Source organism: Danio rerio, chromosome 4, assembly GCF_049306965.1.
Source record: "Danio rerio strain Tuebingen ecotype United States chromosome 4, GRCz12tu, whole genome shotgun sequence".
Lineage (NCBI taxonomy): Eukaryota > Metazoa > Chordata > Actinopteri > Cypriniformes > Danionidae > Danio > Danio rerio.
In genome coordinates, this window is record NC_133179.1 from 29656243 (window position 1) to 29671937 (window position 15695).

The window sequence follows — 15695 nt, forward strand, 5'->3', positions numbered from 1 at the left end:
CCGCCAACTTATCCAGCATATGTTTTTACGCAGCGGATGCCCTTCCAGCTGCAACCCATCTCTGGGAAAATATAGACTAATATAATACTATATAATATAATATAATATAATATAATATAATATAATATAATATAATATAATGTAATATAATATAATATAATATAATATAATATAATATAATATAATATAATATAATATAATATAATATAATATAATATAATACAGGCTAATTTAATACATTATGATATAATATATAATATAGGCTAATATAATATAGGCCAATATAATACAATACAATATAATATAACATAATATAATATAATATAATATAATATAATATAATATAATATAATATAATATAATATAATATAATATAATATAATATAATATAATATAATATAACATATTATAGGCTAATATAATATATTTTATTATTGTCAATGCTTGAAAAAAAGCATTAATATTTTTGATCAATTTACATTCATAATATGCATTATATACATAACAAATAATAACACAAAATAAAAATATATAGCCTAATAAATAAAATAAAATAAATAAAAGAGAAATTAGTCGAATAGTCGAAGTTCTCAAAAAATAAAAATAAAACTCTTTAATAAACAGTTTCTGTTTTTTTTTTTTTTTTCTTAATAAACAATTATTGTTGACAGTACACACAAAAAAACACTTCCTACAATAGGATTACGCGTGACGCATATCTGGTGGACTCCTCCTACTTTATCAGGGAAGAGAAAACCGCTATGTAGCCAAAGTGCTTATGAGAAAACGAGCAGCGTTGTAGCTATTGTAGTTATTTCTAAATGATTTAAAGCGTCGGGTGATATAGCATAAACCAGTTTTGAAGATGAAAGTGAGATAACTAGTGCGCATTAGTTGTTAAGGGCAGAAATGGAGAAGCAGTCGACATTGTTGTGTTCTGAGCTGAGTGTTCAGCGCAGACTGTATGAGGTCACATTAAACTGCGCGATTCTCGCGTGGAAAGACGTACAAAACGCCAAAAAACATACCGGACGCGCCATATATGGAGCTGTCAAAGCTGGTGAGTTACATATTTAATACAATAATATCACCAACGAGGCTACGCAATGCGTTTCTCTGCTTGTTGTTCGTTCAAATGGTGTGTGCGTCTCAAAACAGAGTGAGCTGTCTACCTAGTAGACATCAGTTGTGGGCATCGCATGCACAAGGGATCACAACGCAGTAGCTTTTGCTTACTCAGAAAGTGTTCTGTACCTCGCTGCCAACTTGAATGACGTGTGAGATGGCATAAAACACTGCTGACTCAGAACTTTTTGAAATATTTAGACTCCAAACATGTCTGTGTTGTTCAAATGATACTTGTGATGTTCTAGAACTATTCTAGCAATGAACCTAACTTTGAATTGAGGTAAAATTGGTTATATAGCATACTTGCACATTCAGACGTTCAATAAAATAGTAAAGCAAAGTTTTTAAAAGGCTAATACAGATTCATTATAATGACATGTTGTTATGAGCACAGTGTGACACGGTTGTTTACCACACTACTATGAAGTAAGTATGACCTTGAAATAACATTTAAACTATTGAATTGACTGACAGTATGTTGTATTTTTATAGTCACTTGGTCTTAATATGAATTACTTATTTAGAATTGGCAAAGAATATTTCCTAAAATTGTATTATTGAGGTAAAAGTTTGATTGTGTAAATGTAAAACCAACTTTTACCAAAATCGACTTTTGATGGCCTTAAACAATTACAAATGGTGTTTAATGTATACTATTGCTTCAAATTTAAGCAATTTATCATTAGTCATGAAACATGTCTCTGATGTACAATAATGCTGCATTCATCGTCTAGTGTCAAGTCAGGCAAAAAATAAAAATAAAATCCTGCAAAAGTTAGCTAAAAGTAGGATAGGGTTTGGCAGCCTTAAAAAATGTGTATAAAAGTCTTAAATAAGCCTTCCACTATTTAAGGCTATAAAAAAACTCTCCAATTCCTAAAGTTATGGCATTAATTGCGGCCAATGCGCTGCAATTTTTGTTTTGCAATACAAATATTTAAGTGGTAAAGTGACATTTAATTTAGATGTAAATTTAACATTATATATCCTTTTTGTTTTATTTAAAAAGTGATGTCACTGGGGTAAGAAAGCTATTTTTTTCATTTAAACCATTTATTTTATTTTATTTATTTTTTATTTTTTGCTAAATATGTCAAAAATGTTTCAGTGAGTTCGTTTCGAAAATGATATAATTCATTCATGTTCTTTTCGGCTTAGTCTCTTTATTAATCGGGGGTCGCCACAGCAGAATGAACCGCCATCTTATCCAGCATATGTTTTATGCAGAGGATGCCCCAACAGCCGCAACCCAACACTGGGAAACACCAACACACTCCTGCATTCACACACATACACTATGGCCAATTTAGATTATTCAATTCACCTATAGCACATGTGTTTGGACTGGGGGGGAAACCGGAGCACCCTGAGGAAACCCAAGCAAACATGGTGAGAACATGCAAACTCCACACAAAAATGCCAACTGACCCAGCCGAGGCTTGAACCAGTTACCTTCTTGCTGTGAGGCGATTGTGCTACCCACTACGCCTCAAGAAATGTAATATCAGTATTATTCAAGGTAACATCAAAGTCCTAATCCAATCCTTAACTTGTTTCAAACATAAAGATTTAGATCAGTTATATAAATATATATTTTGTTTTTAAATGTATTTTGAGTTAGGACAAAAAATCTGTCAAACTTCACAAAAGGTACAGCAGAGCTACTTAAAGCATTTCCTAAAAGTTTGCCTGGTGAAGATAACATATTGAGTTATTGTGTCTTCTTCAGATTATTCATGACTGTTGTTTACTTTTTCTTTAAAAGGTCGAAAGTCTTAAATTCCTCTTCATAAAATCTGCAGAAATCTTTCAGATGTATGCCAAGAAATGCAAAAAGGCTAATATATGAAAAATAGTAATAATATATATGGATTATTTATTAATATAAATAAAATATCTATTGTGTATTATTAATTATTAAGCATGTTTAAATTGCTATTTAATGTATTTAAAATAATGGACTGCAATGTAGTGCAGCACATGCTGGATTACTGGATTGGAATCTGGATTCTTATCCTGAAACTTATGTAATGCATCATGTGACAAGATAAGTATGTTTTGTTCACACAAGACTTTTTTCACTCCTACATAAGTTTGTTGTGCACTTATTGTGGTCTTGTTGTATTGCAGAATGCTTTCTGCGGTGGGAAAGTGATATGAGTGTAGGAAAGGGTTTAATGGTATATGCTTAGGCTTGTTGGTGGGATAATGAGTAGGTCAACATGTCAACAGTGTAATTACAGATGTATTTACAGAAGTTAATTACTGCTCTGATTATATTATCATATTTTTAAATATGAATACAATGCAAAAACATTTATTAAAGCTGTGCAATTTGACAATATAGGGATTTTTTTTAAGTCAATCATCTTGTGCTGCGCCATTAATTTTATGGTGTCATAACATACATTGTTTACAGTAATATTCTTTTTTTTTTTTTTTCATAATATGGATGAGCGCAATCTTTTAGTCCCCCAGACGAAAACGTAACACAACATATTTATGTTTTAAGTACAATATTTATGTTATGCATTTTATTTTGTGCTATTTTATGTTGGGCTACGTTCTCAATCATACATCTGTCCTAAAGTTCTTAATAAAGTGAGGAAAAAGCACGTGAGCACAATGGCAAATCAGCAGTTTTTAAGTCTGCTTCTAAAATTTCAGTATTAAAACTATATATATATATATATATATATATATATATATATATATATATATATATATATATATATATATATATATATATATATATATATATATATATATATATATATATATATTGATTACATTTGTGATTATATATTGATTACTATATTATGATCTAATTATTTCATTTTCAGGAAATGAGATGATTTATATACTGATATGATATTTTTGTCACACCACCGAGCCCTAACATCTGTATTAGATTAGACCATATTAAAATATGTGTGAAATCAGAATTTACTATGTTTATTTCAGCTGGATGTAAAGCAACAAAGTAAAACAAATCGCAGCAACTTCTGACTCACATTGACTTTTAGTTTGTTTAAAGGCAGTCAAGTTTTTCTTCCAGTGACTGAATTTAGGTACACCTTATAGTGGTGTAAAAAAGGTCTCCTTAATGCCCCCAAACAATATGAAGACTTTGGAGTGGCCTATTCAAAGTCCTGAACTGAATGTAATTAAGATGCTGTGGCATGACCTTGAAAAGGCGGTCAATGCTCATACCCTCCAATGTGGCTCAATGACAACAATTCTGCAAAGATGAGTGGGCCAATATTCCTCCACAGCGCTGAGGTCAGAGATTGTTTGTTTCCTTCTGTCTTTACTGGCCTGTCGTCTTATGGCTGCTGCTTTATACATGGTTAATAAATCTCTAGATATGTGTCATGAGTTGACATAAATTAACCTGAAGGTTTGTTAATCAGTTATTTGTTTGTCATTGTTTAATGAATTAATCAGTTAAATTGAACATAAAACATGCAACGTCATGAGAATCTTTTCCAGAGGAACATTTTTACAGAGTGACTGCAAATTACATAAAAAGTCTAATTGGTGCATAAAGTTCTATTTTTACAGTTTTAAACCAAGGGAAAGCAGACAAGCTTTAGAAAAATAAATAAATAAATGACTTCTTATTGTTTTCTAACCTATTTTGCTTATTGTATAAAACAGAAATAGCTCATATACTGGAACAAAGTATGTCATGCTTTGGACCTACTTTGGTTAACACTGTACACAGACATGTCAAAAACTAATAATTAAACAAAAAAATAAAGCTTTTTTTCACACTCAAAACAGAAGATTTGTCATGAATAAATTAAATATTGTGAATAATAGCATAAAATATAAATAATAAAATACAAAAAGAGTTTTAAAAAGTTTAATGGGGTCCATGCAAACAAAGAATCGCTTCCAAAAGTTTCCTTTACACACTTTTAGTTTGAAAGCTCTTCAACTTTTACTCAGAAGTTGCAAGTAAATTCCTGAAACAGTTTTGTAAAACAATATTTACATATTGTTTATATATGTACAGTGGTGTAAAAAAGTATTTGCTCCCTTACTGATTTTTATTTTTTATTTTTTTGCATATTTGTCACACTTTATTGTGCCTGATCATCAAACTAATTTAAATATTAGTCAAAGGTAGCACAATTAAACACATCATGCAGTTTTGAAAGTTAATGTTTTTATTATTAAGGGAAAACAAAATACAAAACTGCATAGCCCTGAGTCAAAAAGTGTTTGGCCCTAAACCTAATAACTGGTTGGGCCACCCTTAGCAGCAACAACTGCAATCAAGTGTTTTTAATTACTTGTCATGGGTCTGTTACAGCGCTGTGGAGGATGTTTAGCCCAGTCATCTCTGCAGAGTTGTAATTCAGCCATTTTGAGCATGAACTGCCTTTTTAAGGTCATGCCAAAGCATCTCAGTTGGATTCAGGTCAGGACTTTGATTAGATCACTATCACTTAAAAGTGATCATATATTGGAAGTGCTTAAAACTTTTGAAAATGTAATTATGTTGCTTTAATAGGCATTTACCTTGCTAAATAGGAAACAATTTACTATTTAATGAAATGAAAATATATTTGCTTTTGCATAAAATGAAAGCAAAATACAAATAGATCTACAGCTTCTGAGTGAACAGTGCATGTAATTAAAATAAATATGTATTGCTATACTATACTACATCATACTATAACTGTGTAAAACCCAACAGTCAACTTTATCAAATGAAATGAGTGTAGTTAATTCAAAATTTACTGACCGTTAATTCTACTAATTTGAAAAGAGTTTTAAACTTGGTGCTAAAGGTAATTAAATACCACATTACTTTAACTTTAATGGAGTAAGTTCACAGTGCTCTTATATATTAGTTTTTTAACTCAAATAGTTTGTAGCAATCGGTTTCCTCAAATGGTTTGAGTTGCTTAAACTTATTGGGTTTTACAGTACTTAGTTGGTTTGAGTTCTCTTCATTTATTGGGTTTTACTGTGGTCAAATTGTGTCATTTACTCAAATGGATTAAGTTCACGGTACTCATAATGCTGTCATCACACCAGATGTGGAAGGAGCATCAAGCGCGAGTGATTTACATGTTATAGGGTCACAAAACACATTTTTTGAGCTGTTGACAGTCGTATATGTGTCCCTTGCTGCTAAAAACACTAAGACACATATAGTTCACTAAAAAGTGAAAATTGGTTGTTTTTGCGTTATTTTAAGTAAATTCGTACTTCCTGTTTGAAATTAATTTTCGAAGCTGCGTCACGGCCATGAGATCTTAGCGTGTATTCCAGCGTGTAGACTGGACGTCTGTACCTGGGAGTACTTTATGACGTCTCTGAGTGTCCCGCATTAATGCATGAGTAAGACTTGGTTCAAACCAATCAGCGCGCTCTATTGTGCAACTTCATTAATATGCATGATAGCTTCCAAGACCTTTTTACCTGTTACAGTTTTCAGACGGCAGAGAGACGCTGCATCGTGTTGCCAAAACAAGCATACAGCGTTGCTTTTAGAATTTGCTGCAGTGAAGGTTTCGTTTTCATTTTCTCTCTATGAGAGCGCAGCTGGACTCACGTGTGGATAGAGTGCACGCGACGCTTGACAGAAATATGTGATTAAGGAACATTTTTTTTAACCCGCGAGGTTTTCTTATCTGAATATGGTGAGATCCGGAATTGCTGCTTGTCTCCTCTTAATAAAGATGCAGCTCTAGATGGTGTTCATTGTCCTGTCTCTACAGATTTGGTTAGTGAGCGACCAGTAGTCTTTGTTTATTCAGATGGCAAAGTTAGTTCGTATCCAACTAACTATTACACAGAGTGTAAACATGTTAGCACCACAATCAAATACCGTCATGTAGGATTTTCACCGCATTTTGTGACAGGAATAACACACACGTCTTTCTGACGCTACCTGCTGAGTGCATCTTAAGCCGTACTCACTCTAGGTACAGTTGCCTCGAACCGGGCCAAAGCACGCTTTTCCCCCCTCCCGTCTCCCCCGACGGCCCACGCTCAAAAAGGGAAAACTGCAGTTTGGCTCTTTTAATAATCCACCATTTAATAATAGTCCACCATTTAATAGTTTGTCAAATAATTCGATTACTGATGTCCATGTAAACACAGTCTTTGTCTTTCTCCTGTGTGTGTGTTTGTGTTTGTGTGTGTTTTTGTTTGTTCGTGTGTGTGTGTGTATGTGTGTTTGTGTGTGTGTGCATTTTTATGCACATTTTTACAGACCCTCCCTTTTTTGCTCCTCCGAAACTCCCCCTTAAATGGTCCTTTATGGTCCTAAATGGTTCATGGTCCTTTAAGTCAATGCAAAGGTGTGAATAGACTTCCTGCAGCGTGATATGCGTGAAGGGCGCAATACGCTCGAATGGAGCAGCGCGAATTGAGCAGTTTGCGCGTTTGACGCACATTTTGCACGAACCGCTCTAGTTAAAAAATGCGAACTTCAGCGGACATTCACGCTTCGTTGACCAATCAGGAGCTTGCTCTTGTGGGGGCGTGATTTTGACATAGGGCCTGTTGTTAGTATCCCGGAGGGAAATCTTCCAGCCGACACCGACAACAGTTCATCTAACTGGTCTCGGCTCATTCAGGAGCACTGCTGAAAGCCTCCATTATCCAGGTTAAGTTTCTGGAGGAGTTGATGAGCTCACAGAGCTGGATGCACCTCTGAAAGGATCTAGTGGATTCAGACGCGGCCCTAAATGTATCAACGCTATTTTCAGCCTTCACAAAGCACATAAACACTATTATTTTCTTAATAAAGTCCATGTTAGACATTTAGCAATGAAGCTAGAGTCACTGGGCAGACAGAAGCCCTGTTAATCACGCGAATCCGCGTCTGTTCTGAAATGAATGTGATGCGTAAATGAAACAGGTTTCAACGCGAGTAAACTCAAATGTTCACACAGCTAGTTCCGTGTCTGGTGTAAACACAGAATGAGGATTAGTTTTTGAACTTACATGGTTTGTTGTAATCTGTTTCCACAAATGGTTTGGTTACCTTTAACTTTTTGGGTTTACATAAAATCTGATATAATGAGATTAAGTATTTAAATATGTTATTTGCTAAGAAAATGCACCTGTAAAGTGCTTGATAATTGCTTTAATTAATTGCTTTTTGACATTGGAAAAGGTGCAAGAACCCTGTTTAAAAAATATATATATTTTTTTATTTTTTTTTTTAATATATAATGTAAGAAGTGCAGCATACCCCTTATAAGAATGTAGTTTCAATGTACTTGACCTTTTAAATCTGTTCAGAAGAACTGGAACAGAGTCCAAACCCAGTCCAGGATTTGAAACTGATTTTTCTGAACAAACCTGCTGACTTTATGGACACATGATACTGTATCGCTAAGTAGAAGTTGAGAAGTGGGTGACCTCCAGTGCTAAGATCCATTACACAAAGCCGGCTTTTATTTAAAGGTCTTGATGGATGTTGTCCTCAGGGCCGTGACACATGTGAAATGAAGTTTCCACCCTGCTTTAGGTAGTTCAGGGCACTCTGCCATTGTTTAATTAAAGGACTTCATATGAATAAAACCATTGCTCTTGGGAGTTGAGGGTGATTATTATCCAGTGTCCTAAATTACGTTTTTTGTCATCTGTTTTCAAATACTTTGTGAAAGTCTCAGGCCACCACTAGCTCTGTTTTTTTAGAAAAGTTTTAATGAGCATTCACATTAATGTGTTGGTCTCTTCAAAACAGAAAGTATGGGAAATATAGAGAGAGAAAAAAATTCTGACTCTTTCTGGCATTAAGGTTGGGTAACATTTTGAACAATACTGGTGCCAAATCATTACTTTTAAAACTGTGCCAGTGTCTAAACACAACCTAAACACACAAAACAATGATGGATGACAATAAAGAAAGGGGGAAAAAAACAGGTAATGTATTTTGAAATATAAATAGTATAGGGCTGCACAATATATTGGAAAATTATCATATCATGATATATATATATATATATATATATATATATATATATATATATATTTATTTATTTATTTATTTATTTTACCAAGCATTTATGTGCTATACTATATGTATAGGTCGTTTATTCAAATCAGACCAATCAGAAATGTCGTTTACTATCTTTATTCCTACATTTTCAGAATATGTTGTTAGTGAACCTAGAGCTGAAAATAAATACTATTCAGGGTTCGTATGGGTGTTGGAAATCCTGGAAAATGCTTGATTTTTAATATAGTGTTAGAAAAGTGCTTGGATTTTTGACAAAGTGCTTGAACCTGCTTGAATTTGAAATTGCAGGGCTCGAAATTTGTTCCGGATGCACAGATTAAGGAGACATTCACACAGAATGCATATTTGCACCTAAAAATGCCATACGCAGTGCTCAGGAACAGTTTAAAACAGTTGACATGTCAACTTGCTGCACTAACAAAAGCCTGCAATGCCTGCAAATATTAATAAAATAAAAAATATATAAAAAAAATAATATTTATAAAAGCTTGCAAACTATAGTTTTCCATATTTTATTTTCAAAACAGTTGACATAGGAACAGTTCATTTTTTTTCAGTTGTTTTTTAAATAGCACAATGAATTGAAATGTGAAGAATTACATACAACATATATAAATGCAATCTAAAAAAGCAAAAAATGCACCTTGAAAGTGCTTGAAAAGTGCTGGAATTTGAAGTTGGAAAAGGTGTAAGAACCCTGACCCTGCGGAAATAATACAATAGCCAAGATGAATCTAGATTTCAGTATATAATATATATATATAATTTTTTTCCAAATTGCAAAATGTTGTTATATTATGAGAAATATCATTATCACAACACTCAACAACTACATCAAACATTTTCCAAGTATCGCGCAGCCCTAGTAATAAATGCTAATTTATGTTTGTTTTGTAATCAAAGCCAGCGGCAATAATTTAACATGTAACAATTAAGTACTCAACAATAAAGTAGTTTGTATTATCCTCTAAACCGGCTTTAAACAACTCTTTTGCCCAAATATGCCCACATTTGCCTTCTCTGGCAAAAACAACACCACTCCTGTGTGTGCTGACTTATAACAAGATTATTTAAAACAATGGAGTAAACAATACACTTCACCGTAAATATTATGACAGAATAATTAAACATGATGCAATACTTTAAAATTCAAAGTCTATTATGTAATAATTCACCCATGTCTGCGCTTTTTTCACAAAAAAAAAATGTATGTAAAATTTGTCTTCATTATAGAAAAAAAATCAGAAACTAGCAGTTTTCCATATTTTGTGTTTTTTGTTAGTATTTTTCCCCATATTTAATTATGCCTTTGAATTTCCTTAAGAGACCTATATCTTTCTTGCAACAACTTTCAACCTTGAAAAGTAAGAAAAGATTAGATTTTTATGAACATTTGTAATAGTCAAATTAATATGTTTTGGTAGGTGTTATGAATTACTGTACAAAAACCTGTAATAAACTGCCAAAAAGTTTTTTGTTATTTTACAGACTTATTTTTCTATTTATTATTTATTTTACATTGTTATTATAAACTACTACAATTTAATAAAAGCGACTTTGTTGAATTGTTGAGTTGAATTTTCAACATCAAACGGCGACAGAGCAGAGATCAAGCTCCCATAATGCAATTTACAAAAATAAATAAAACACTTGAGAATCACAAAGTGCGGAAAATGTTAATTAACAGATTTTTTTATTTATTTATTTATTTATTTATTTTTTGACAGAGTATGTACTCATCACAGTAGCCTTTCATCTGTTATTTCTTTATGTTTCGTCCCTCGTATCGTATTAATCTAAGGACATATATGTGACAACATATAATACACTGTATCTCAATTGGGTTCAGTTCAGGACTTTGACTAGGCCACCCCAAAAACTTAATTTTGTTATTCCTTCAGCTATTTTAAAGTGAAATTTAAAATAAACTTGTTTTTAGATAATTTTTTCAACCCTGCTGGGGTTTAAAAAAAGTGTCTTTATTGTAATAAAAAAAATCTTAAATTATCGTTTTTCCGTATTTTGAGATTCATGTTTTAATTTAGTTTTATTTCACCCATTTATTTATGCATTTGAATTGCATTATGGGACCTTGACCTTTCTTCCAACAACATTTAACCTTAAAGTATGAAACAGTGATTTTTATTAACATTTTTAATAGTTTAAAGTGAAACACTGTCTCGGGTGATGTTGTATATTACGTTTATTATGAAATTATAATATATTAAAATTATAAAATTTTATATTATTTAAAAGACTTATATAATATATAATATACATATATATATATATATATATATATATATATATATATATATATATATATATATATATATATATATATATATATATATATATATATATATATATATATTTATTTATTTATTTATTTATTTATTTATTTTTTATTTTTATTATTATACATCAAACTTCTAAAATGTCACATTATTAAATTGTAGAGTTTCTAGAATTTTTTTTTATATTTATGTGACCTAACACATGACAGACAGATGGATGGGTAGATAGATAGATAAATGGATGGATCTCTCATATGTTACTATTAGGCTAGGGCTTAGGTGACAACATATAAAACAATGTAAAATAAAACGTACTCAACTTAAAATTGTTAACCAAGTTGCTTGTTTTAAAGAGAAACTTATTAAATAACACTTCTTGATTTAAGATTTTTGTTGCTATTTGGACTAGAAATCTGAGTAAGAATTTATTTATAACAGTTTTTAAATCACTTTTAACTGTGGAAAGCTTAAGGGTTGCCAGTGTGACTTGTGCCAGCATTGGTTGTCTAGTGTGCAATGTGTTTTGTCCATCTGCTGTGTAATCTAACTCCTTTCACCACAAGTTTTTCTCAGTATTTGGTAACTGAAGTAGCGGAGACACAAAAGACATTATTTGTAGTGGCCCTTTTCATACTAAACAAATGTTTGGTTTTGCTGGAAAGGTCACGTTGGATGAATGACTGGTGCATTATGCTGCTCAAACACAGCACTTCAGAACTTTGGCTATAAACACCTGGTCCCAAACAAGTCTCCATAGAAACAGATGCCTAAAAGGACACGAAGAATGTTCCGCAACATGATCAGTATCAGCATCCATATAATATGCACTGGTACTAGTTTTTTTTTTTTTTTAAAGCACCAAGCCTTTGTGGTTTAAGATACAGCCCTTAAACTTCATTTGTGACTTGTGTGAAGTGATAGTAATTAACCACAATGATTAAAACCATGTTTGCTTAAAATATTTAAAGGAAAATGCCTGGGAGGTATGATTGTATACAGTTTATAAAATATATCAACCAGAGAAATCGTGGTAATGCTTTATTTTGATAGTCCATTTGAGTATTAGTAGACTCTCTGCTTAATATCTGCTGGTACTGCTCCTTCAACAGGCATTTACCCGACTCTAAGAAACTTTGCAGGTACGTCATCAACACTAACCCCAACCTAACAGTCTACTTATAATCTAATGAGAAGTAGTTGGCATGTAGATGCAATGCAAGTTAAATTCAACAAACCGACCATCAAAATAAAGTGTGACCGAAATGATTGTATACTCTTATAAATAAACGTTAAAAAGGTACACTCTTAAGATCCGTATTAGAAAATAATACGTGTGAAAAAAAATTTTATTATAAAATTTTATTTATTATAAATTTTTTTATTAAATATTTCCAATCCCATTGATAGCATTTGTACCAATTTTTCATAAAACATATAATGCTTTTGTTAATCTCATTATAACAATTTTGCCCCTGCTGTAAAAAAAAAAAAAACAAGACTTAGAATCACTATAATACAGTAGTATCCAAGTGTTTGCCACTTACTGATTTACTATTTTTTTGTCACACTTTAATGTTTCAGATCATTAAACAATTGTAAATATTATTCACAAGTAAACACATTTATTATTAGGAAAAAACTAAATCCAAATGGACATAGCCCTGTGTAAAAAAAGCGCGGGTTGTCTAATAAAACCTAATAACTGATTGCGCAACACAGCAAACATATGCAATCAAGCAGTTTTCGATAACTTGCAGCGAGTCTGTTACAGCACTGTGAAGTTGACTGTTTTACAGTCATCCTACAGCAGTTGGCTCATTTGGGTTCAGGTCAGGAGTCTGACTAGGCCACTTCAATGTCTTTGTTTTTATACAGCAATTCGTAATTGGACTTATAGTCTGAATAGACAGACAGACATAAAGAAAGTAAGATAGATAGATTGATGGATGGATAGATAGATAGGTAGATAGATAGAATATTATCTGTATTATAATATAATATATAATACAAAAGTGTTATAATATAATATAAAAGTGTTATTTAATATAGATTATTTTATCAAAAATGTTAAGAAAAATATTATCATTAATGTTCAGATTTATGTTTTCTGTGTGAGTATATGTATATATATATATATATGTGTGTGTGTGTGTGTGTGTGTGTGTGTGTGTGTGTGTGTGTGTGTGTGTGTGTGTGTGTGTGTGTGTGTGTGTGTGTGTGTGTGTGTGTGTGTGTGTGTGTGTGTGTGTGTGTGTGTGTATAAACTAATTCTGGGATTCAAAGCTGAATTACTCGGCACCAATACTCATGTCTCCAGTATCACATGGCCATCCAGAAATTATTCAAGTTATATAAATAATATGTAACCATTTATACAGTATATAGAAAATGATCTAAAGCAGTGGTTCTCAACCTTTTCTCACCAAGTACCACCTTAGAAAAAAATTGTCTCTCCAAGTACCACCTTACGATGCTATTTTATAACCAGTATTAAAAAATAGCGTTGTAGGCCTAATTAAGCCGCTACAGGTGTGCACAGTTTAAAAACGATGCAGATTAATTCCTATTATTAAGAATATGTATTATTATCAGTCACTTTAAACATTTGAAATAGTCTGAACATTAACTGTGCTTGCAGATTTAAAAAAAAGTTTTAGTTTTTGTTAAAATGTGCTTTTAAAAGTTCATTAAAAATGGCGCGGTTCTTAAAAACTAAAAAGAAAACTGCTGTACTTAAATCTAAAGTATTCAATGTAGCCTATTCATCAAAAGCTGGAGATGTTGCTTGGACCTTATAAATATAGGCTATGTCACATTCCTACACTTTCAGACAAATCTTGAAATATATGTTAAATGTACATATGACAGGGTTCATACAGGCACAGCCTAATGAAAATCAATTCCAGCACCTATTTTTTTTTTCAAGACTGACATGCTATGTATTGAAGACCTGAAATGTATTATCAGCAACCCATAAAACATTGCATAGGAATAGATACAAATAAAAAACATTAAAAATAATATTTATTAATCATATATTCATAATATAATAAACCTGCACTAAATGCTTGTGAAATCTTTTTTTTACTCAAGTAAAAATACTATTACGCTGCTAAAATAACACAAATTTTAGTAAATAATATTAATATTAGGTAAAAGTACAAAGTACTCTTTTAAAAAGTACTAGTTGGTTACTTTTGGACAAAAAAAAAATCTAAAAAAAAAATCTGATTTTCATTATGAAATCACTTTTTTACGTGGAAACCTGATTGAATGGTTTAATTGCTTAAATCCCAAAGCTACATGTATAGGACATTGCACTAACAAAGAAAGTATGGTCGATTTTTCCTTTCATGACAATTAATCTTTTTCAATAGCACTGGTAAAACTACCAAATAATCTTTAAGGCCATAGAGACACTTTTTGCCCATTTTTTTAAACGATATTTACAAGCTTTGAAAGGTTTAAATGAAGTATATGGTAAAAAGATTTAAATTTAGCCTTTTATTTACATATTTTACACTATTTTTCTTTACAATATGGCAAATTTGTTTCTTAAAAAGCTGTACATCACATGTAGATTTTATTTTACATTTAACCTAATCTAAAATAGAAACTTTAAAAAAAATACAAGTACACTGTCAGTAAAAAAAAAAAAATTAATAAAACAAATGACTTCATTTTACTTGAGGTATTTGAAATATGACAACACTACATTTATCAGTGCGAGTGCTTTAAGAGCCTTATTGTTAATTTTGATAAATAAACAATAAGTAACAACGGATTGCTTTGACCTGTAATGCTTTAAGACAGATCAATACAGCTAAATGTATAAATCACACAAATACCCCATCCAGAAACGTTTCCAGCATAATTAATTTTTCGTAAAGAAAAAAAAGAAAAAAATACACCTTTGACAAAAGTAAGTTTCACTTCACAACACAGCCAAATAAGAAGACCATTAGCATTGTCATCGATCATGTATCAATCTATTTCTAAATACTTGATAACTTTGAATACTTTTGACTAAATTTAGTCAAGGAACAAAGATAAATAATGTCTACTTTAATAGTGAACAGATCGCGATTATATTCAATCTGAGCACACGGGCAATCATGAGAGCACTTGCAGTTAATTTGGGGAAAAAAAGCCTATTTAAGAGCTCACATATCTGTTTTTGCGATTTGCGTACATGAATGCGCTCTCGTGTTTAAATAAAGCACTCGCCACATTTGCAGAAATGAGTAATTGCGCAATACCTCCATTCCCGCTCC

The 15695-nt window shown here is 31.7% G+C and overlaps 1 protein-coding gene across 3 annotated transcripts in view; it reads left to right on the top strand.

Annotated features, from left to right (window-relative positions):
* The first annotated feature begins 724 nt into the window (after positions 1-724).
* The window catches only part of cerk (ceramide kinase), a 73241-nt gene continuing 58270 nt past the window's right edge, over positions 725-15695 (top strand). For 2 of the 3 annotated variants that reach the window (XM_005168543.6, XM_073946229.1), the window contains exon 1: positions 725-1060. In XM_005168543.6, coding sequence (XP_005168600.2) covers positions 910-1060 — 151 coding nt within the window. In that variant the 5' untranslated portion in view covers positions 725-909. 3 annotated transcript variants of the gene reach the window in all.